We start from the raw sequence: 24,267 nt of genomic DNA, 5'->3' as shown, positions 1-24,267 counted from the left end.
TGCATAGATCAAATATGTTTTCGCTCCCGCAACAACACATTTTACATGTGAATGTTAAAATATTGTTTCATCCTTTCAAAACTTTTTTTTCCAAAACTTTTTTTCTCCAAAAATGACTTTTTAAAAATTATTTTTTCAAACTTTCGAATCTTTTCACATAGGCTACACAGTGAATGTAGAGGAGACAGGAGCGCAATTATTGACGTTTCGGTCATGATGAATTAAAGGCAAAATATCATCGATACCACCAAATAATTTACCAACATGTTTATTTTTCACATTTTTTATTTTTTGTTGGTTGGCGGCCTACTTGCATTACCCTACTGGACCACTAGTGGGCGTTGGGAATTGCTACTCGTATTATTGTAGGATACTGTCTAGAAAGTAATTTGATTGGTCTGATTCAAAGAGTTTCATTTTTAGTCAATAATTCACTACCTTGTAGAAGAATATGTTGCATAATGTCTGATTGTGTGTCTCTGCACTTTTTATTCTTGCTAATAATCCAAACAGCAATCTGTCTTTTCTCACCTCTCGTCAACACATAGATCACGTAAGCCAGGGTTCTTCTGAGATAGAGTACAAAACAAAATGTTAATGACTCTGGTAAAGTTTATTTGTCAGTCCTTAAATTGACCTTTAAATTACATTATTAGTTATTACCTTTAAATAATGCTATTAGTTATTTTACAGTAAAGTGGGACATAAGACAGAATGAAATCAAGAAAACAGACTACATTGGGTTGGGTTTTTATCTTTGCTTATTTACTCAAATGATATTTAAAAGCAAAACAAATTTAAACCCATTAGGGTTGATAGAAATGTTATTCTCCGCTGTACCTGCAGATGGCAATCTAAATCCATTACAAAAAGGCAAGTTTGTGCATTGATGCAGTCTGCATTCATATCAAACAAACAAACAAGCAAACACCAAATAGTACACACACTGAACTGTTAGATCTTGTAACAATGTGCACACGACATGAGATTATATGACATGTTGTGGTCTTGGAGTGTTTTGTTTTTTCATTTCCTTCATATTTCGGTTTCACATACTGTATGTCCTCTAATGTCAAGTCCCTATACAGTCATGCATACGGACGGTTGAGAGAGAGTTCAATAAGGAAACCCTATTCAAGCTGTAAACAAAAGTGTGTAGCGTCAGCAGAGGGATGACCTCCTCCTGCTCGTAGATTGACCAAGCCTTGGCAGGGATAAGAGACCACAGGGGGTGGGATGTAGAGGGATGAGGTGTACCGAGTTGGTTCACCAATGGTGGGTGGGGGGGGGGGGGAGGAATGTTGAGTTTAACAAAAGACTGTTTTCACAGTCTGTAAAACCAAATGCTCCAGACAGGCTGTGTGGATGTTCACCTACTAGTCACAGGAGAGGTGGTGCCAACATTTTCCCCCCTGACAGGCAAGAATTGTAGTAACGCAATCAGAAGAACATTCCACTGAGTAATATTCCAGTGAGGTTGTCACACAACGACCAAGGTTATATACCATAAAAACATAGAAACATTTATACTATTAAAGCTATAATTGGACTCTGAAGCCACATTTGAGCATTTTGCTACTCACAAGCCCATGGTATTTGAAATAATTTGTAAGTATTTAAATAAACTACTCACTACAATGCATTAAATTAAATGAACAAATGTGATTGATCATCTCATTAACGTATCCCCCTGAGGCTGTCAACTGCACTGAGACCACATAACATCATATGAATTGAACACAAACAAAGTGGTCCAGGGCAGGTGATTGATCGTAGAAAATGGCACCTCTTTTACTTAGAGATTGGAGATATAAATAACACCTATGAGGTGTAGTGAGAGAGGGAGGGATGGGGCAGAATGGCAACACAGCATGGGTCATGCTTTAATCACAGCCAGGCTGAGTTATGGCCCTATGGTGGAGAGAGGAGTGTGACAGGGTTAAATATTGCAGGAGGGATTCCTACAGTTAATGCTTCCCTAAGGAGACACAGGGAACTGGAACTATCACAGGCAGTGGATGAAGATATCAACACAGGCCACAGCTGAGTGATAGCTGTAAATAAAGAAGACAGTATTACTTTGATGTGCACAGATTTGTTCTCATACAATCCATTTATTATAGCTTTTTTACATCAATGTGAGGAATGCCCTTTTGACATCATGTGACTAGGCTACTCTGCTTTTTTTTTGCTTGAAACACCATACCCATTTATAGCTCTAATTGCACTTTGGCAACTGTAGTAGGTTGGAAATCTCAAATCAACAATCTCACTTTCAGTGCAAACTTCGTTCCTTGTAGCCTTTTTTTTTCTTCTTCATTATTTAGCTCTAATCCAATATTCTTCCATGAAACTGTTTTTTAAATGTTACAGTAAATGTTTTCATACATTATACAATGGAACAGTATTTGAACGTGATATTCTTTTACCATATTAAAATATCCTGTTGAGTATGGGCCGTGTGGATCAATCAAAATCCAAACGTGATCCATTGCACATTTTTTGTTTACTTGACCATTACAACCTTGGTGTTTAGACTTCATAAAACTAAAAACGTTAGACTTCTGGGTGTATCTAAAACTCTCAACTCTTCTGTAGGTGATATATTACTCTTTATCTTTAGTCGTCAAATCAAAATAAAAAAAACTATCACTTCTTCGCACCGAATACCTGTTAAATGCGACTTTTTGACTCATGGTTGAATGCAGACGTAGTAATTAACCATTTATGGCGATTGACAAAGACCAAGAAAAGTCTGTCTATGGTGTAAGATTGGACAGCCAGGACAGTAACCTTGCTGATTTCAGAAGTGCCAGAACTCAATTGCAATTTAAAATATGAAAGGAATCAAATTGTTTGGTGGAATTTGCAACTGAAATCACGGCAGGTGCATGTATGATTGTGACAAATCTCAACACTCAAAACTGAGTATTGGTACTGCCCACGCGCAGACTGGTCGCTATGGTGAGCAAAGGATTCCCGAGCAGCAGCATTTGAACAGAGGAGAAATCGCACGGAGTGAAAAGACAGGGAGCGAAAGTGCAGGGAGAAATCATGGCGAAAAGATTGCTACTCCCCAAGAGTACTCTGCCATTTAATGGACTGCGAGCTGCATTGTTATTTATCGTCATGCATGGATTAATCTGTAAGTAACTTTTTAATTTACACATCTTCAATGGTGGTATTTTTTAAGTTGATGAAATACAAAGTTGATTGCTAGCGAGCTTGCTAATTAGCTGCACTGTAGCTAGCAAGGTAGCTAGCCACTGTATAGAAGTGCGTCTGTGCTCACTGCGACTGTGCTAACGGTTTCTTATGAATAGTCAAGAAGTTTTGTATATTTTACTAACTTGAATTTAGTCAGTTAACTCTCCCTGAAATATGACAAGTTAATAAGATTAGGTTCACTGACAACTAGTTTCAGTGAAGTTTACCTTGTCCATGCCAGGAAACTTAAGAATGTCATACCGCTGTTAGAGTACCTATTTTCTTTGGAATTCAACCAACAAGTTAACCAAACAATACGTCTACTGTATGGGTTAACTAGGTAACTACCGTCTCAATATTTAATGCCTCGCTGCTCGAACTGTGGGTGTCTATTCCTCACTAACTGGGGTTTGCGCTCTGCCTGGAATCATAGCATTTGTTTAAGTCAGACAATTGCCCCTTTTTGGTAAATAGAAGAACCTCGGAAGGAGGGCTTCCTAGTGGCATTTCCCTTGTCGAACAGTGACAATGGACTTTCGTGTCGTAGACAGACCTAGATTTGTTGCAACCTGTTCGAAACCTGACTTTTCCTTCACAATTTTTAGATGCTCTTTTACCTGTCGGCTTCACTTCATGTAAACTCGAAGGAAGAAAAAAATAAAGATTCTGCAAGGTATTGTAATGCTCTGGTGAGCGGTGGAAATTTGCCAAGAGAAGGCTTGTAGCTATATTAAAGTCTAATTGAGTAAGTCTTGGTGAATAGGATATGGGAGAAAAGTTGAACGTGTCAGGTGAGAACAGTATAGGTGATATGCCGCGAGCCTGCGAGGGCTGGGTGTGTGGTAGGGGAAATGAAGACATATTTCAGTGACTGAGAGGAAAGCACAGTAGCCGCAGAGTCTGGAAGTATTGACCTGCAGTTAGGCTCCATGCCAAAGCACCTTCCAGTCTTGCTGTCACATACGGTACAGCTGGGGAGGTTTGCTTTACCACACAGCTATCGGAGGACACAGCAGAGGACGCAGTTGTTAAGGATGGACTGTCAAGGATAGACTGTGTTGCAAATAATAACACAGTCCCTTATTTAAGTATTGTTGTTGTGATAGTTGGAAGGTCTCTTACCCCCTCCTTTTCCTTTGATTAATTATTGATCTATTTCACTAATAAACAGACGAAAAGCATTGCTTCCACCTAGTTGCTGAAACTCAGCAAGGGAACACTTTGAATGAGGAGAGTGTACATTTTCGTCAAGCTGTTTTTATGTAGATTGTGTAATTTTCTTGACTGTCATTTTCAGCATAGCAGGAGTGTAGATCAGACAGCCAAGTGAGGAAGGGATAGTTTTAGGCGTGGTAACTGGCTGCAAGGTCTGTAATTGAAGAACATAGTTTTGTGGTTTCTTCTCTTGGGGCTGTGTGATTCCCAATATATATAAATAACATAATGGAACCACCTAAATTACAGACTCAATTCAAAAATACATTTGAACAAGCAAAACAGTTCTATATAAGTTAGTATATAAAGGTTTTATATAAAACCCAGAGCATTAATAAGCTATCTTGGCTTCTCTGACCTACAGTATAAGTGGCTGCCTAGTGGTAATCTTTTATGATCATCATTTAGTTTCCAAAGTAATCCACCCATACTAAAGTCATTTGAATTTGAAAATGGCTTTAACATCTATGAGGAACTTTAACATCTCTGAGGAGTCACAGCTGGTGTATTATTCTGATCTTCTTAATTGATCTTCCTATTGGTTGAGGCAGCAGTCTGAATGCTGCCAATCACATTAAAAGGCTCTTTTGATGGAGAGCCATGAGCAGATGAGTGCTTTATTGTGGGAAGTGGTGAATGTGTGGAGAGAGACTGTTGCCACCGTCACTCGCTTAGTGTTTTCAATGCATCCCTCCTCCTCATCCTCTGACAGATGTAGAGGCAGCAGGATACCCCTCAGTAGTCCATTAGTGGATGTAAAGGACAAGGAGTGACCTCCTGGCCTAGGATAGAGCCTGGGAACATGCCTTTAACTGGGATTAAATTAAGATGGGCTACCTGTGATGCAGCCCTTCCACATCTACATTGTGTTCAAGGTCTTCTTTTATGGAACTAGCCCACACCTAATACCAATTTAAAGCAAATGTCATAGATTTTCAGTCGCTTAAATTTGTTGGCCATCTAGCCCACAGTGGAAGCTTGAGCTCTAATTTTCAGCGTCCTAGTGTTTCTTATATATAGCCGACTTGTGAACTTGAGTTTTTTAGAGCTACAACTGGGTGGTAAATATCTTCAAGATATCATCATGGTTAATGACCAACTGAATGAATAGAGGCAGCCTTTTAAGCCTCCTTTTACCTACTGTTGTTAGGAATTTCAGTTTTTCCACTGGGAGAGCAGATCTCAGCATGCACCCTATGCAAGGGGGCATTGTGGTTTAACAGTGCAGTATTTAAGAGTGGCACAGAGCAGGATGTGCATTGTCAGCAGTGTGTTCCCCTTAAGAGACGAGCTCCAGGGTTATGGGAAACAGGTGCGGCTTCTTTTCAGTTTTACAGCTCTCAGTCATACCATCAGGTACACACACACTGTACACACTTATGTTTTTAAATGGTCTTAATCAAAATCTGTAATGATTTGAAACATGCTGTCACACAGGTAATGCTAGAAATGTGTCATGACTAGTGACATACTGAATGTCTTACAGGGCACTGCACAAAGAGCCGGTCTGCTGTCAGTGGTGCTCCATCTCGGTCTCATTGTAGTTGTTAGCTGCTCTGTAAGTTTTTAACGAGGGTTTTCCATGTGCACAAAGAACAATTGTAAGACAGAGCTCTTTCAGACTAGGTCCACAGTGCAGTCTGACTTGTTCCTCATGAGTCATGTCTAATAGTGCAGTATGCACTGTCATTCTCAGTCTGGCATCAACTACGATGCCGACCGGACTTTAACCTTCAAGATTGAATCTTTATCCCCCTTTATGCCGTGGACTGTCTGAATGAGAGTTTTCGGAACATGCTCTTTCTGAGGCAATTGCTCCTTTTGACATCTCGATCTCTGATTACAGTTAACCAATATAGATTATTATTATTAGGCAATTTTTTTGTGCTATATTGGTCCTGAACCTACTACCTTAGGTGCACTACTTTGATACAGATCCTCTACACTTTATAGAAAGTCCTGGTACTCCTGGCTGCAGTAAACACAACTTTTTCCATTGCATTACGAGCAGAGAAGAATTTCTCAACTGAGTGCCTTTCAAGTGGCCTTGACTCGGTGTCATCGACTAGTATGACAAGAAAGGAGATCAGAAGAATAGCACGTGGTTTAAGTCCTCCTCCACCTCCCAAGCCATAGGCCTTTCAAATCAAGCTATGCCAGACCCACAAACCTACAGCCAGACCTGTCCCCAAACAGGGAGAACTTGATTTGGCTAGCAGAGCAAACCAGCCACTTGTTTTAGTGTAGCAGTTATGACTCCTGGATTTCAGACCAGGATTTAACTAGCCAAACCCTTCCTACTTCCTACAGCTTAGCCTATGCCTCCCAGACCCACCATGGGCATCACCTCCGTCTTCTCTTATTCTGATTTTGTGTCTTCCGGGTGGGTCTTTCTTTATTGTGTTTCCGGGTGTACTTCTGGACAAACGGGCAAGGTTTATGCCAGGGAAGGGGGTTTGGACTGAGGGGTTGAACAGGCAGGATGTGTCTTCCAGTGTAGTCTTGCTTCTTCAGACAGACCTGATTTCCTTTTTATGATTCCCAAAAGATGGTTTGTTCTTGACATAAGTTAGCCTATATCTTAGCCCACTGTTCAAAGTGGGTGGTACGATGCATCGGGACAGGATTAGGGCGCTAATCTTCCAAAGGGAGAGGGCAAGTGAGTAAGAGAGGGAGAGGGTGAGAGAGGGAGAAAGGGAGAAGGTTAGCGACAGAGAGGGAGACGGTGAGAGAGGGGAAAGGGAGGTTAGAGACGGAGAGGGAGAGGGTGAGAGAGGGAGAAAGGGAGAAGGTTAGAGACAGAGTGGGAAGGGGGAGTGGCGGGAAAGTATTCTCCCTCTGACCAGTGAAATTCCTCACTGACCAAACTACTGCTTTTATTGACAACTAAAGTCCGCACAGTACAGAGCTATGTTTTTGTTTTGCTGCCTTCCCTTTCTGCTAGATTGTTTGCAGTGGTACGCAGTGACACAAGCAGTGAGGCAGGCTGTAGAGAATGCCCAGAGCATCTAACTCAACTCTAGCCAGCTGACAGTTTAACCTGCCTGTAGTTCCTGAAATGTTAAAATGAGATGAGACCAGCAATAAAGTAAACCCTAGTTAACCGTAATGTTTCACTTCATAGTTTTACTTCCCTGTGTTAAACAAAATGAGGATTTCTCTCAAAGTTCACAACTGTCATCTTCTTCAATGAACGAAGGCTGATCAGAGTGACCCCATTGTGACTTGGAACACCTTATCTTGAGTACCCAAAGTAGTTGAGACACAAATTAGGCTGTTTGTTTGCCTGCTCAACAACCTGTCTCTTGCCAAACAGAAAAGGCAGGCAAGGGAACAGTTGCACATTTCGCTTGCTCATCCATCCTTTCCATTGCCAAGATTCCTTAATACCATTTTCTAATTATAGCGCGTTACAAGGACAGATGAGATGCGCCTGGGAGGAATAGGGAAGCTCGCTTAACGGCAATCCTTTTAGTTTTCCAAGTTCCATCCTTTGCAATGGTAGGTTAAGTTACAATTTGTATATTGCATATAGCGTATGACCTACTCTACAAGGCTAAACATAGAAGGTCGATACAGGGTTTAGTAGCTTAGCACTTGAAAACAAGTATCCAGCAGGTTTGTTCAACACTGTACTGAGGAGTCACACAGTGCTTGTCCATGGAAATCTCCAGGCTCATAAATTTTTGAAAGAAAATCAGTATTCACAGCGTCACAGGAAACGTCTCTCTCAAATACAAATGCCACTCTCATTAACGTAACGCTAGCTTCCTCCAAGATTGAGTCATCATTTTTTCCATCTGATACCCCAGCCCCCTCCACTCCAGTCTCTTCCTCACGACTATTGTTGTTTAGTGACAGCCTCCATCACCATGCTGCATTCCCCTTGGACAGCTTAGACCTAGTTGTCGAAAGAGTTTGTTATGAATTACCACTATAAGCAATGACTGTTTTAAAAATATATAAATAGAGAACAAATCCATGGGAATCATTCTGAAGCCTGGACCACAACGATCCCATGTCCTCCAGGGTCTTTGTGACATGTTGAAACCATGTGACACATTATGGATCTACAGTAGGTCATTTAGCAAGGGTCAGTCTGGTCAGTAATCTGCAGGGGCCTGCTCCCCCGAGGGCTGATGGTATGTCGCTGTATTTCTGTGTCAATGTACAGTATGGGAATATGTCACAAGTCTGCCTTTAGTGAGGTTGTCAAAGCTGAGAATACAGTCGTCTTTCAAGGAGATTGTAGCCGTCGGCCTGTAGGAAGGATGTCGAAGGGCCCAACCCTTGTTGGTTCACATAGTATACAGGCCCTCAGAGTCTCCTCACTCCATGGCAGGGCGTTTTCTTTAGACATGGTCCACTGCTGGATTTACACATGAGCTTTGTCAGACTGCTGTGAGGAATAGCATACTTCTCCGCTCTCCTTCTCCAGCCGCCTGTTTAGACAGGGCCCAGCAGGGTGGCTGATGCGCGGTATAGGATCCACCCTCTGGCTGCTGACGACCCGACGATGCTGTGCTGGAAATTATATTCTTTCCACACTTTGTATGATGTTGTTGGGCTACAATGACTGCATGATAGTGAGATACACAGCATAGCTGTATAGCACTGGCTTCCAAAGAAAGTTTTGAAATAGTTGTCAGATTGATGTTACTAGTCAAATATATCCCAATTCCCATATCTTACATTAGATACAATATTGAATGTTCTTTCATCATACTTCATAGTTGCATGAGACAAAACAAAGTGTCCTGTCTACCAATACTCTAGCTTTTATGTGTTTGGCCAACCTTCTTAGTGTAAGTGCACCTGTTTGTTAGTAACACAGAGGAGCGATAACATTAACAGTAGGGATGGCTGCCTGTCTTGTTGTCACCAGCATGTCAAGTGTCATACACTTGTGCTCTAATAAAGCTTGGGACTGGTCCTGGCTTGACCCCTAACAAAACGCCTCCTAAATTAGCCCATCTCATTCACACTGCCGGTTAAGAAACACTAGAGTGTTACAGTGGCCTTCGAGATCCTACTCTCTCATACTGCCCCCACTCAGCTTTGAAGCCTGACCTTTCTATACACCGCAAAACTGTGCACATTTCTGTATGTAATTAGGTTAATGCTCAGCTTTCCAGAACTAGGCCTAGATTTAAAGCAAAGCCATCAAAGTCCTGAAAATGTGTGTGCTGCTTAAGCACGTCCCGCAAAGGTTCTGCAGTCAGTGTGTCTGCATGGTCCTGCAGTCCATCCTGTTGCTCTGTAGGCTAACACTATTGATTTCGTCTTTTTCCTGTTACGGGTGGGTCTTCAATCAAGAGTGACGGGATGGGTAGGGCACAGCCGTGTGTGTGTGTGTGTGTGTGTGTGTGTGTGTGTGTGTGTGTGTGTGTGTGTGTGTGTGTGTGTGTGTGTGTGTGTGTGTGTGTGTGTGTGTGTGTGTGTGTGTGTGTGTGTGTGTGTGTGTGTGTGTGTGTGTGTGTGTGTGTGTGTGTGTGTGTGTGTGTGTACAGCGATGGTGCTGTGTGGGGGACAGAAGGGGTCTTGAAGAGGTCTGAAAAGGCAACAGCCTGCCCCTCTGAAAGGCCCCTGTCAGTGTGTGTTTGTCATATATTATCCAGCTGAAACACCCTCACAAGTCACAATGCTAGGAAGGGCGGGGGTAGGCTAGATTACAGTCGGTGTGGGCACTAATGGCTTTTTCACACTGCACAAATATTCCTTGCGATAAAGGACCTGCGGTAAACCAACAGTTCAACACCCCTAGGCACTTCTCTGATTAAGCACCATAAAACCAGACCCTACAATGGGTATTGTCTGTGCTTTTTCTATCCCTCCTTATTCCTTTAAAGAGGACTCCTAAAAGGATGATAAAGGCAGACAAATGGCTTTCAAATGCCTTTTGAAACCTTTAAGAGTGCAGTGTTTTAAGAGCCATGGCCAACAAAGAAAGCTGATGTCAGTAAATCACCCTTTTAAAGTTAAGCAACTAGGCAATCTCTCCCTGCTTTACCTGGCTCTCATTCCATGTCAGGGGTCTACGGTGGTGGAACTTCGTGAAATTGTTTTTTTACATTCCTAATCCTTTCAGCATCCATGGCACGCTCCGCTAGATGTGTCATGTCAGCTTCCTAAGACCACAGAGAGGAGGTCTTTGGGCTGGGCTGGGCTGGGCTGGACCAGGTTCTTCGGGATAGACCAGGGTCTGTTAGGCCGGGTCAGGTCTGGGTGGGTGGGAATCTTTGGCTCGTCAAGCTGCCGGTGTGGAATGTTTACACCGGTTGCTAGGCGAAGGTTCTGATTCATCACTGCGTATTCTGAACAGCTTGTCGCAATTAGAGATGTCAGGAGGGAGAGGAACAAACACAAAGCATGCTTCCAAGACAAAGACCTACGTCTTCTTTTCATGATTTCATTCTTGCCTCAGGTTTTTTGGGGGTTGTTTTTGCCTTTCTTGGATGGAAAGTTTCGTTACTAATCTCTTGTTTGGCAAAAACTGTGTTTCCTGTGTTGAGTTAGATGGCCAAAGATGAGACTCAACGTTTCCTCTGTGGGGCTTTCCCTCTTAAACATGACCCTCCTGTTATGCTGCCCATCAAAGATGCAACTTTTAAGTCGGAAACTCAAATCAATTTAAAATAATAAAGTTTTCAGAGATCCATTGTGCTCCACACTTTGGTACCAATGTTTTATAACATTAAAAAAATTGCAAGTTTACCATCTGTAACAGATGTCCAGTCATGACTGTTTGCTTTTCATCACCACTACTAGAAGACAAGCAAATGCCCAGTATGAAACAAAATTAAAGCCTGTACTATGCGCCGGGATTGTTGTGGTCTGTCTGGATGTAGGGTTCCAGCAGACAGACTGTAGCCCTGGGACAACCTGACCAGAGTTAATGTTGAACCCCGGATCTGAACTGGTGCCTCTTACCTCCAGTACTGGGTGTGTTTAAACAACTCTTGTTTGTTTGGATGGTAGGTCTCCAAGTGTCGCCAAGTAACCCCTTTCCATGCTCCTAGGGGTGTAGGTGTCCCACGCAGAGACCATCTGTGCCCCCTTCTCCCCCTGCGAGGTTGGGTGTGTGTGGGGGGGGGGGGCTGTCTCAAACACCCCACCCTCCAAAATACTGTCTGCTAAACAAACAGAGAATAGCAGTGATGGAGTCTTGTTACTAAGTGTGCTTTGACAGGCCTTAGAAGCTGACACAGAGACACGCACTCCTTGGCTAAAGTGTGCGGTGGGGGGGGGGGGAGGGTTGGTCGTGTGTGTTTGTGTCGTGACAGAGTATGTTGGGCATGTTGCGGAGACTTCACTCTGAGATGTCGTGCTTGGATAGCTGGCACACATGCCTGGCACTGTTATGGTTGAGTACTGTTTGGAAGAGTTAGCACATTTCAGGGTTTGATACAGTGCAGATAGAGAAATGAGTGGTTCATAGATTGCATAGAATAACAATGGTCAACGATTCCAAATATTTCTTATCTTAGCGGTGAAAGATTAGATTTGTCATTGAATGAACACCTTGTGGACAATTTATAGGCTGATGTTGACTTTGGCAACCATAAATGAGTGATGTTTCCTTTAGTACTGTACCGTGGCCTCAAGTTTCTGAAGGTATGTTTGTGCGAAGTTATTGTGGTACAGTAGGTAGGCTTGTGAACAGGGGCCAAACTCGGCTGTTGCCTCAGCTGTGGAGCAGAGCCTCTACACTTTGTGACCCTGACCCCCAGTTACACCTAAGTTCACACAGCACTCAGGCTGCACCCTGGCTCAACACAAACATACTACCACAAGGACAACAGAACAGGACTTGATGCAGTGCAACATGTAGCCTATGTAACAGAACTCCGTGCTATAAATGCTTCGTAAACTGTCCTGCGAAAACACAGACCTTATGATTCATGTTATAGGAAAACAAATGCATGAATCATACACATGGTGAAACACTCACTAAATGTTTTTGTCAGAGGAGAATTGCCTTCCCCCTGTCTCTGTGTGTGCGTGTGTGTGTGTTCACTAAAATTACAGGGGAGGCAGGGAGAGCCTATATACCCTTCTAGCCAAGATAGCATAGCTGTGGCTTACCACTCAAATTCAAGCCAAGGGCCCAAAATACCAGTCATTTGGCTACTTTTACAAACACATCCTAGGTAGGCTAAATAAAAATGTGTCTCCCAAATTTGTAAAAAATAAAAAGTTTTAGGCTTATCATGCCTTATGAATGTACTGAACAATTAAAAAATATATTTGACTAGAAACAATATTTGGGATATTTTTTACAAGGATCTCTTCTAACAGTTCCATCTTGACCAAGGCATTGTAAAGTTCATAGGAGCCTCTTGTTAAAGTTTTTAATGTCTATGTGGGCATCAATGACTCATTTGTGTTATTATGTTTGGACAAAAAAGCCTCAGTCTTGATAGGAATATATTTCACGAGACTGCAAGTGAAACCTGCAATTTAAGATTTATTTCAGTTTCACGTTCGTTTCCCTCCTGAAGTTCCAGTGAGTTACTTATTCCTATAGAGCTGAGTGGGCTCTTTCTAGGCAGCTGTTAAACTTTGGTTCTCAAAAGGTTTGACTAGTTAAAAAATAATCAAAGTGGCTGTGAGTTAGAAGGCCTGAAGATAATTTTTAGTAATTTGAACGGGTTCAGAGCATTTTATCATGCATATGACTGAGGGAGAGTTACAGTACTACTAGCCTAAGCATCTGGGTCAGGCTCATTATGCTAAACCTCACCTCCAGTGGCTCTGTGCTTCCTTACAGCATCTTACTGGCCATCAACATGAATACAAAGTTGTAGTTACTCTGAAAATGAATCAAGCATGTTCACGTGAACCTGCAGTGGCCATATATTTTGATTAAAGGTTTATTTTATTTTATAGAGAAACCCCCTATCTCTCATCAAATTACTTTTATGTTTAATCTTGTTCCAGAAAAGTTTGGTTGTTGTTGCTTTATATGGCAAGATGCTGAGCCAGTTAGCTGCAGGGCCAGTCTGGGCACCCTGTGGAGAGCAGAAAGGCTGAGTGTGTGCTGCTCATTAGGGAGGAGAGGAGACTGAGGAACGCTCTCTGACAAGGGTCCCAGACAGAGACGAATCTGTCTGCTAACCCCAGACCTGGAGGAGGTCCCTCCCCGGCTCGTAAGCAGGTCCGGGGTTCATGTGGTCCCCCTTCCTCAGCCATGTGGACACGGGGACACTCTAACACCAGGGGTAAATAAATAGAGCTTCCAGGTTAATCTTGTGTCTGGGACTGGGCTGCACTGTGTAGATGATGACATTAAAGAGTCAGGATTTTCTGGCTTTGAAATGGAGCAGGAAGGAATTACCAGGATCTGGAATGACTAAACCAGCCTCCAGGACAGCCACACACCTTGTAGTTTGTTTCCCTTTATGAGGTCAAACACACTCCCTTACAGAGCAAAGAGAAAGCTGTGGGTTGTGTATTGTGGGTGTGTAGACTCTCACACCTCTTTCATCCTCCTATCCTGTATCACCTCTCCCCCATCCTCACTTCCCTTCCTTTCTCCAGACTGTATGTAGATGTTGCCATTCAACATCATGTTTTAGTTTGTGTGGAAAGGGTTTCAATGCAATTTTAAATTCAGTGGGCAGAGCACCCAAGTTAGCACCCAAGTTTCAGTTCCCACCTTTCTGCTAATCCCTGAGATGTTGTTGTCTTTTAGTCCTGGTTCATGTTGTCAGAATGTCATGTTTGTGATCTCCTACCAGCAGCATGGACCTTCCTTGTGATTGTCTATCTGACTGCATCTTCTCTCCTCTCCTCCTTCCCTGTGCAGGTGTGAGCAGTAACCAGGTGGTGGTCCCCGAAAAGGTGAGTGCGGTGCTGGGGAAGAACATCACCCTGGGCTGCCGGATCGAGGTGGGCTCCAACCTCAGCCTGACCCAGAGCTCCTGGGAGCGCCGCCTGCCCTCTGGCACCATCACCCTGGCGGTGTTTAACCCCGAGTTCGGCATCTCCATCTCCCCAGAGTACGCCCGCCGCGTCTCCTTCCTGTCCCCCTCCATCCAGGATGCCACGATTGTCCTGGAGGGGGTGGGCTTCGCAGACGTCGGCTCGTACACCTGCAAAGTGGCCACCTTCCCTCTGGGCAACACGCAAGCATCAACCACCGTTAACATATTAGGTATGTAGGACAGTCTAACTTGTCTACTGTCGTCTCTGTGTTATATGGTGCCTTTATGTCTCCCCTTTACATGGCTGGTTGTAATGAGGTGCTTCTCGGGTCACCAGTAGCTAAGTGTTTGACCCGGAAGGATCAGTTACTCTCTGAAGGACCTCACCCTAGTGGTCCAATGGCTCTAAATCACCACCTGGATGGCAGCCATTCACATTGAGATCCCAGCTCCGAGTCACAGGGCACAGCTGTGCTGGCCTCTCTGTGCTGCAAGTGTGCCCGGGCTCACCTCTCTCTCGTTCCCAACCCAGCCTCAGGAACCCTTGATAAATATTCAAACATCTAATTTACTAAGTGCTCATTGACATTTCGGTATTCATTTGAACTGAAGCGGCAAACACGTGTTGACATTATGTACACTATTCCATCCACTTGAGCAGGACCTGTACTGTAGAACGTGAAGTGAGGAGTTGTACATTTGCCAAGAAAAAAGGTACATTTAACTGCAGATTACCCATAATAAGTGGTGCAGGGGGATTCTAAGAGGGTGAACAGCACTTCCATGTAATGGGATCCCCTTTCAGTACTCGTCTTCCTTGTTCAGTCCTGAGCTCTCACAAAAGGCCCAGACTGTTACAGCACCAGTAGTGTGGTGGGGGGAGCTCTGCGGAACGCCCAGCCTGGAAACAATAAAACTTGAGGTAGAGGAACACTCCTCGGATACTGAGAGAAGGAGAATGACCTTTCGTTTCAAATTGCTGATTAGATAAGTTGGAATGTTACCCCACGGCTCAGGAGTGTCCTCAGGGAAACTTAAGAATCCATGAAAGTACCCGAATGAAGATGTCAGTGGGACTGACATTGCGGCAAAGCGTCCTGCTCAGTTTAAGTTATTATATCCTCCAACCATAAACTGCTTTCTCCTCAGCCCCAGACTTGACTGCCCCACTCATAGCCGTTTTACGGCCCGTGACAAGCACTTGATGTGAGCAATAACGGCATCTCCCTCCTGTATTCAGCAGAATCCTGAAATGGAAGAGAACATCAGAACAGCAGTATAACAAAGACCTACCTACTTGGCTTGTTGAGCATGACATTTTACGGATGTTTTATTGATTGAAGCTGTTAGACAATGCAAACCCATAATTCTCAATGTCCTGAATACTGAAACCTATTTATTATTATTATTAGTGGTCATATCTGTATTGTTAATGTGAGCAACTGACAGGCTGTAGTCTGTGTTTCTGCAGCATGGCCTGCAAATATTTAGTTGGTGTTTAGTCTGCAAGGTTCCATCTGTCCAGCCAGCCAGTCTGGCTGTGTCAGTGCTCAGCTGAGCAGAGCAGAGCAGATCATACAGTAGGTGGATCACAGACAGGCCCGACAGGGAATTGTTATCTTCTCTTCATTCATCCAGACAGATCCCACCCTCTCCCCCGCCCTGACATGAGCACCCTGCGTAGAGGTGGTTACCGTTGGGGGTGTAAGGAGAGAGGGGTGGTTACCAGGCAGCCGCCTAACACAACAGGGCCATAGTGGGCAGTTGGAGTCCACCATGGGGGGGGTGGGGGGGTTGAGGGGGGGGTCGGGAATGGCTGGAAAAGTCTGTGGAGGGGGCTGTAGAGAGGCTGTGGTCTGAGGGGTGGGGAGCGTGTGCCGGGCTGCAGAAGGTATTGGAGCTATTTTTGGAAGCGGAGGTCTCGGGGGGGGTTAGTAAGAGGTTGTCGTTCCACCGTGGCCCCCACGGGTGGGGAGGGGGGCGGCAGATGTCTGGGGCTGGTGGCCTCGTCTTTCAGATTAGGGGTATGCATGTGCCCCACATGCTGTGACCATCACTGTGACAGGAAGTGGAGCAGCTGGTAATGCCCACCACAGAGAGAGGGGGAGAGAGAGAGAGAGAGAGAGAGGGGAGAGAGAGGGGGGAGAGAGAGAGAGAGAGAGAGAGAGAGAGAGACAGGAGGAGATGGGGGAGGAGAGATGGAGTCTCTACCGTGGAGGAGGGAGAGGAGAGACCGGGAAAGAGCTGAGAGTGGGAGATGGGGGAGGCTTAGATAGAGCACCGGAGACACTGGGGATGAGAAATGGACCTGGGAAAGAGAGCAGGGCAGGGGGAAACCCAGAGAGGAGAGGTAGCGATGGAAAATCAAGATCGCTCCCTCCCTGGATCATGAATGCAAGCCTTGTTGCCAAGTTGCTTTCCATCCTCATCTACATAAAAGCCCTTTCTTCCCCTCTGTGTCCCACCTGATCTGAACGGGTGGACATCCTGCCTGTGTGCTCATGACTAATGAAACCGTCTCCGTCTGGGTTTACGTCAGCGTAGCAGAACACTGATCCTCCTGCTTCATTGTCTGCTAGGGCAAGTAGAGGACTCCATTACCCCAGTCACCTCCCTCACATGGATCTGTTTTACATCCCTATTGAGGAAATCTGTGTCACGTCTCAAGCCCCAGTTATTCACAGGAAGCCAATGTAACATAAACCTGGCTCCGAAGTACTGAACGACATACAGCAACCCTACTCCACTGTTGGGATCTCCGTGAAATCAAACACAGAAACACAACTGCACTAAGTGTTGCAACTGACACAGGACTAATAACAGGTCCACAGATCATTAGCTCTAACTTTCCAGAGAACCATTACTAGTGAGACATTTGAAATGTAGGTCAAACTCATGTTACCTAACACAAGCTGTAAGGGTTGAGCAGAAAGAGAGCGGAACTGAAACCTTTTATGGAATGTTTCATGGAAATGCTTTGTAAGTATTAGAAAACTGGGACGGTCGATACAGCACAATATCAACCTCTCACAAACACACAAACATATTTACGTCTCCGGTACAACAGTGGAGAGCTTGTTTACCTCGAGAAGTGCTCCTCTTATCAAATTGCTCAGCTCATCAATTTATTTTATAGATATCTGTGAAATGCAAGACATCAATCCTGTCTGCATCTGTGTGCTGTGGCCACTTCCTGCTGCCCATATCCCTTGTTTTATGATGCCCATTATTTATTAATCTTCATATATAAAAAGAGATCAATATTCATTTTGTAATTTATTTTCCGTCTGTCTCCCCTCCCTCCCTTCCTCCGTCCCTCCCTCCCTTCCCTGTCCTCCTCTCCTCCCTCCCCTGTCCTCCTCCCTCCCGTCTCCTTCCTCCCCTGTCCTCCGTCCTCCTCTCCTCCCTCCCCTGTCCTCCCCCCTCCTCCCTCCTCCCCTGTCCTCCTCCTTCCCTCCCCTGTCCTCCATCCTCCTCTGTCCTCCTCTCCTCCCCTGTCCTCCCCTCCCCTGTCCTCCCCCCTCCCCTCCCTAGTGGAGCCCAAGGTGTACGTGTCGGCCGGCTCTGCCCCCCTGCTCGACGGGGGGAACCACACGGTGGTGGCCACCTGCATCGCAGAGCGCGGCCGCCCCGCCGCCGAGGTCCTCTGGGAAACGGGGCTGCACGGCAGCCTGGAGACGCGGTCCCAGGACGAGCCCAACGGCACCACCACCACCCAGGTGGGCTACATCTGGAGGCCCAGCAGGGCGGACCAGGGCCAGACCCTAACCTGCGTGGTCCGCCACCCGGCCCTGCAGACAGAGTTCCGCATCCCCTACACACTCAATGTGCAGTGTAAGTGTGCAGGGACCAGGCAACCAGGGGTTAGCTTGCTGGGAAGTTGGAACTTGGGCTTAAGAGCTTAGTAAGCACCAGAGTGGAGCCGAGAGTCCAAGTCATTCAAAGTTCTGCTGTTTTTGTTTTTTCTGTTGCGCACTGTACATCACTTAATGTCAATCACCGGTCTGTCAAAGACAGCTGGCGTGTTTTTCTGTCTGGGTGCTCTGCTTTCCGATTCCTGTTACCATGTTTATCAGAAGCAGGCAATTACTGACCTTTAACTTGCGTTAATGGGTTAGAGTATGAGTACAGAGAGACCACCATGCTACCTGACTCTCTTCTTTCACCCATAAAAGGACCATTAAGAGATTCATCTTAATGTTACAGTCGTTGATGCCTGCTTCCTTGGCAAGCTGGGCTGTTGGCTAGTATCTCATTTAGACTGCATGAGTGCAGGCTAATGAAGCCATTTTATGAAATATTGATCAGGCCCCCAGCATCATCAGCAGCAGTGGAGGAGGGGGGTCGTGGTTAATACAGGAAATAAGCAGCTTCAAGGCTCAATACATCGTGTCTAATACAGAGACGGGGGATTTCTAAGTTGCCAAAGAAGCACAATTTCGACACTGACCTGTGTGCAGAGGTCAAGGGACACAGTCACGCGCTCCCCCTGTAATCATGTGCTTTCAGCTCCTAAGGGAAATCAAACATGGGGAAAATTGGAGACAGGAGTCATTGTTTGTTTACAACATGTACAGCAGCTTTGCTTCGGTTGGGATGAAATTGTGTTATCTCTGACTGGTATTGGACCAGAGAGTGTGTTAGAGCCTTCCTCCCCCAGCAGTGTGGTGCATTCCCTCCCCATGCCTCGCCATTTGTTAGTTGTCTTGCCTTTATTTCGGCAACAGTACCTGTGTGCTCCCAGAGTAATTTGTGGCTCCCTTTTTCATTTCTAGTATCACTTTTCTGCTTGTATTGCTTGCTTTGTTCCCTCTGGAAACCCCCATTTGTCATGTTGCAGATTGCTAGGGGTCACTTCGTGTAACGCACATGCTCACTGCTCCGTCCATTTGAAATGAATTGAAGTGAATTTGAAGTAGACGCTGTTCTGGCAGTTATTGCATAAGATCATAGCTTAACAGGTTTATTAAAGAGAACAAGGTGACCTTTTGCTTTCATCCTTTAACTGTTGACCTGGCTGTGTGTGTGTGGTGTGTTTGTGTGTGTCGTCATGTGTCTATGCTGCAGTCGCTCCAGAGGTGTCTGTGGAGGGGAGGGACAGGAGCTGGTTTGTGGGCCAGGCTGACGTGAAGCTGGACTGCTCTGCCAGGGCTAACCCTCCAGCCCACCACTTCTCCTGGACCAGGTGAGTCTCCTCAAGTCTGCACCGAGCTTGACCTCAGCAGCCCATGGACACGTCCAGCCCAACTGCCTGCTTCTCGGCTCACAAAGCCACGTGTGCCCCCCCCCTCCCCCAGGATGGATGCCCCCATGCCTGACGGTGTGGCTGTGGCAAACGGCACCTTCAGCTTCACCCGTCCCCTGGAGAGGAATGACTCCGGCGTGTACCGCTGCGAGGTGATGAACGACATCGGGCTCCGGAGTCAAGACGTTCACTTCTGGGTACAGGGTGAGCTGCCTCCCCCTCATCACTCATCTGCCTCCATCACCAGCTTTAGTTTTTGAACTTTTTGGTTTAGTTTTAGGGTACGGTAGCTATCTATTTCCTCATACGATCTGACAGCGCCCAGTTCGACTTGCTCCACATTTCCAGAAACAAGAGGAGCACAGAAAACACAGTGTCAATAACAAAGGACACTGTTGTGGTTTTGGCTGCGGCAGATTTATTTTGCTAGGTGGATTGTTTTTCAGCTTTTTACTGGGAGCACAGCGTGCTACAATGGGACCCTTTTTAGTTTAGTTTTTTATTCAAGGTCGGGTGTCTGGGTTGGAAACAATGAATTACATTTAGAACACAATAATCACAGACAAATGTGTTTCACATAACAAACTCATATCTGACCCTAATTTATTCATTTTGACTCAGAAGAGGTACTTATAAAGATTAGAATTGATCACTCGTGTTTAGAATTGAGACTAGCTAAATAGAGGGGAAACCTTCCTCTGAGGTCTGTTACCACGTTTTTGCTACAGTTGGCCTGAGGCCTGCTGCACAGTACCTGATGGGGCCCACGCCTCTCTCTGTCTCTCGCTCTTTCCCGCTCGCTCGCTCTCGCTCGCTCTCGCCCTCTCATGTCTAAACATCTTTGGCCGCCCCATTCTTCTGTAGCTCGAAGTGAAGCATGAGAACTCGTTCTCTTTTCCTTCCCCTCTTTCTTTTAATCCACATCCAAACATAATGACTGCTGTTTTTGGACCCAGCTTTCCCCCGGCGCACGATTCCTCTCCTCGCTCCCTGAGAGGAGAAGTCTGGAGCTGGCCCAGCGCTGCCTGTCATGCTCCATCTGTGCTGAGGCCAAGTTTTGGAGGAGGCCCCTCTAAAAACTACACCATGGTTGACATCCTGTCCAGGAAGGACAATTATCGTGCTTCTATCAGGCCAGCACGAGGAGGCGGGCATAAGCTGCCTCTCAGCCCCGCCCCCCTGTGGAGATGTTCAGGAGCCGAGGCTACGCGAACCAGCATGGGTGCACCATCCACCGTCCACCCCCCCTCCCTCATGCGGCTGCTTGACATGCCCAGTGGTCTCTTTGCCCTTTTGGACCCTCCTCTTGACCAGCTGTAGCAGCTCAGCTTAGCCCCCTTGTGTGGTGTCCTTCTGCCCCTCCCTAGCAAGACACCAGGGTGGGGTTCTGGAGAGGGGGGGGGGGGGGGGCGGTCGAGGGTTGATGGGTGACAGGACAGTGTTTTTTTTATCTCTTCACTGACCTTGAGCTGCACCCTCTCCCCCCCTCCTCACTTTACATTATCTCCATCCCCAGGGCCACTTGCATGTAATTGCAGGTTAGTTGGATTCTCTCTCAGGTAAATCACAGGAAGTCATTAGAAGCTGCACTGGGACTGGGCTGTGTTTAATCAGTCGTATTGTCAACCCTCATGTCCACTGGGGGCCTCCAAGCCTGTGCTGTTGCAGGTCATATTGCTTTGTAGTTAGGCTCTTTGATGTCTGTCTCCAGAGACTCTAGTGTCAGACTGTTTTCTTAGACCCAGAGGCTGGGCTACAATAGGGAGACAATGCTTCTGACCTTTGGCTGTGTGGAAATGGAACAATGCTGCTGACCTTGGGCTGTATAGAGCTGGAAGGTTCTATAGCTGACATCACTGCTGGTCAATGCTGATGGACCAGGCAGATTCATCTCCTCACATGACCTCCGGTGGCTTTGGAAGAGAGAGAGAGGGGGACGAACTAAGCAGATGCACGCTCTCACTGTGCGCCTCTCTCTCACTCTTTCTCACTATCACTCTGCCCCGCTCGCTCTCTCACACTCACTCTCACACACCCAATAGCTAAATTGCTTCCGACGTTTAACCTATACTTTGTTCAGTCTCACTTATAACGGCTCTTCAACAGAGCAACCTCACAAAAGAGATGCTATGATGTTCTGCCTCACTTGGACTGGTTGAGATTTGTAGACAGGGTTTGGTAGGGAGGTTTCTGAGGTAGGATTGTACTATTTAATAAAACGTGATTTATTTTTTATGGCTCGTAATAATTGTTCCTCCTGACTCTCTTCCCTCCCTTCTCCACACCCCCAGACCCTCCGCCAACGACACCCGCCCCCCTCACCTCGGCCTCCACCGTCATGGAGACCCGTGAAACCAGCACGGCCCCCGACAGGCACAGCTCCCTCTTCACCTCGCCCACGCTGGCGTCCCTGCCCGACAGCAGCCTGGGCACCATAGTGGGCGGAGCGGTGGGCGGGGTCCTCTTCCTGGTGCTGCTGCTGATTCTGGGCGGAGCCTGCTTCATGCGCCAGAGGAGGACCTTCAGAGGGGACTACTACACCAAGCAGTACCTGGGCCCGTCCGACATGCAGAAGGAGTCCCAGCTGGACGTGCTCCAGCCCCACGAGCTGCAGGAGGTGTCCGGGGACGGCTCGGGCAAGGGCAGTCAGGACCTGAAACCCAAGCCCGGGGGAGAACTCATTTACCCCGACTACACCGACGACCGCAAGGGCACGGAGGACTGGGGCGACGGGCCAAGAGCCCTCAGGGAGGGGGGTTCTATCCTGAGTATCACAACAACACCAACAACATGCACCACGGTGGGCTTCCTGTTCACAGCCCCCCGGTATCCAACGGCTCCCCCTACATCCCGGAGGACTGCTATGACAACGGCACAGACGGCGACTATGTTTCCCATATGGACGGATCTGTGATCTCTCGCAGGGAGTGGTACGTCTGAGAGGAGGAGCAGGGAAAACGGAGACACAGACTGTAACGGCTGAGACATCAGAACACGTTCATCAGCTCAATTAAAGGACTGTTGTGGTCAGTGGGGAGAGTTCCAGCCTCTGCTTGTATCGGCCCGTTTGGGAGTCATCTCTGCTTTGATTGTAACCTCTGATCTTAAAGACTCGTAGGACGTGTTACAAAGAGTGTTGCAGCTTTCTTTTTTTTTTGTCTGAAAACATGATCAGTGTTCTTGAAATTGCCTCTGCTTCACATTGGAGGAGCTTCAGTGTATGAGTTTGAAGGGATGTGATGGTTTCATGGCGTGTCTTGTCTGTAAACACCTTTCTTACATCATGGTTCCGGCTCTACAGCCCTCATTTGGAAAACACTGTATCCCTTTAACCAGGTGGCCAATATGTTGTGTTATTTTCCACCCCTCTAATAATCCATGGTATTTTGTAAATACACACTTAATTGCTTGCATGCCATCAAATTACTTTTTCCACAAAGGACAGGCTACATTCTGATTGCTTTCTCTAAGAGCATCTGAATCAAATTACGCTGAAACAAATTTTCTAACTGACATTCAGAAAGGGAAATGAAGCAACATTATTATACTAAAGGGAGATATCTGTCAATACCACTGCCACGTGAAATCAATTCCCACAAGTCTGTCAGTGATCCTAAGCTGTAGGTCTACTGAGTTCAAATGTATTGAGCTAAATTATCCTCCAGTTTTCTGAATCCCATGTATAACTACTTCTAAAGTAACCGTGGAATATGTTTGTTTTTATTAGCCACGAAGAACAAGTTTATTGCCGGCCATGATGGATAAGGGTTCCTTTGGGTGGTTATGTAGCTGAAGATACTATGATACAATGTGGTTGTGGTTGACAACTACAATGGTTGACCTGCGACATCAACCACCTGTCCTGTGTTTGACCTGGCACTTCCTGCCTCTGTCTAGTCACCCTTGCCCCTGGACCTTTACTGTACCTGAAAAGCGGGTGAAGGATCAAAGAGGCCTGGGCTAAAGCTAATCCATGAAACCTGATCCCTGCTCCCAGTCAGTGAGGAGCCTATAACCCCACGCTGGCTGGGGGAGGGGGGGCTGGATCTCCCTGTGGTGGATCAAGATGGTGGCTACAGCCTGAGGTTTCTTTGTATTTGATAGGGGGGGAGGGGGGGGTTTCTACAGATTGAGGCCAAACTCCTTTTATTTCATACGGTTTCCCTCCCAGCTATGACACTCCCAGCTATTTGGTAGAGGGTTCAGATGTCTTAGAATAAACCACTTTCATATCACACACACACACACGCCACATGTGCAGGCTAGGTCACTCCAACCCACACTCAAAGCACAGGCCTCACCTCAAAGCTGAAGCTTTTTAATTAACTTTATTCTGCTGGATGGACTTGGCGTGTGTTTAACCTCAGTGATATGTTGAGCGTCTGTGTCTGCATGCACACGCATGTTTCTTATTTGGTGGATTCATAGCTGTCAGACTAGTCCTGTCACAACAAAGATACCCAGTGAAAATTGCTGTTCTTAGCTACTGTTAAAAAACACTGGCACAAAGAGGCCAAATGTTGTCCAGGGATAATATATGTTTGTTTTTCTCTGACTGCTGCTCTGTCTCAGTCATACTTCTGGTTTCAAGTGGCTGGTCTTTGGCATTTGGCTTGATTAGGAGCGGAGGTGATTGGATGCTTCTGACTGTTTGTGTTGTCATCTGTCCCCTGT

The 24,267-nt window shown here is 46.0% G+C and overlaps 1 protein-coding gene across 1 annotated transcript; it reads left to right on the top strand.

Annotated features, from left to right (window-relative positions):
- Positions 1 to 2,977: 2,977 nt before the first annotated feature.
- On the top strand, positions 2,978 to 22,724 carry nectin3a (nectin cell adhesion molecule 3a). The gene is given in 7 exon segments (XM_084674997.1): positions 2,978 to 3,145; positions 14,231 to 14,578; positions 17,883 to 18,182; positions 19,416 to 19,533; positions 19,646 to 19,797; positions 21,885 to 22,346; positions 22,349 to 22,724. Coding segments are annotated over 7 exon segments (1,656 nt in total). The 5' UTR covers positions 2,978 to 3,054; the 3' UTR covers positions 22,534 to 22,724.
- Positions 22,725 to 24,267: the final 1,543 nt, after the last annotated feature.

The sequence above is a fragment of the Hypomesus nipponensis genome, chromosome 15, assembly GCF_054491055.1.
Source record: "Hypomesus nipponensis isolate SF chromosome 15, ASM5449105v1, whole genome shotgun sequence".
Classification (NCBI taxonomy): Eukaryota; Metazoa; Chordata; class Actinopteri; order Osmeriformes; family Osmeridae; genus Hypomesus; species Hypomesus nipponensis.
This window is presented reverse-complemented; position numbering and strand designations above follow the sequence as displayed.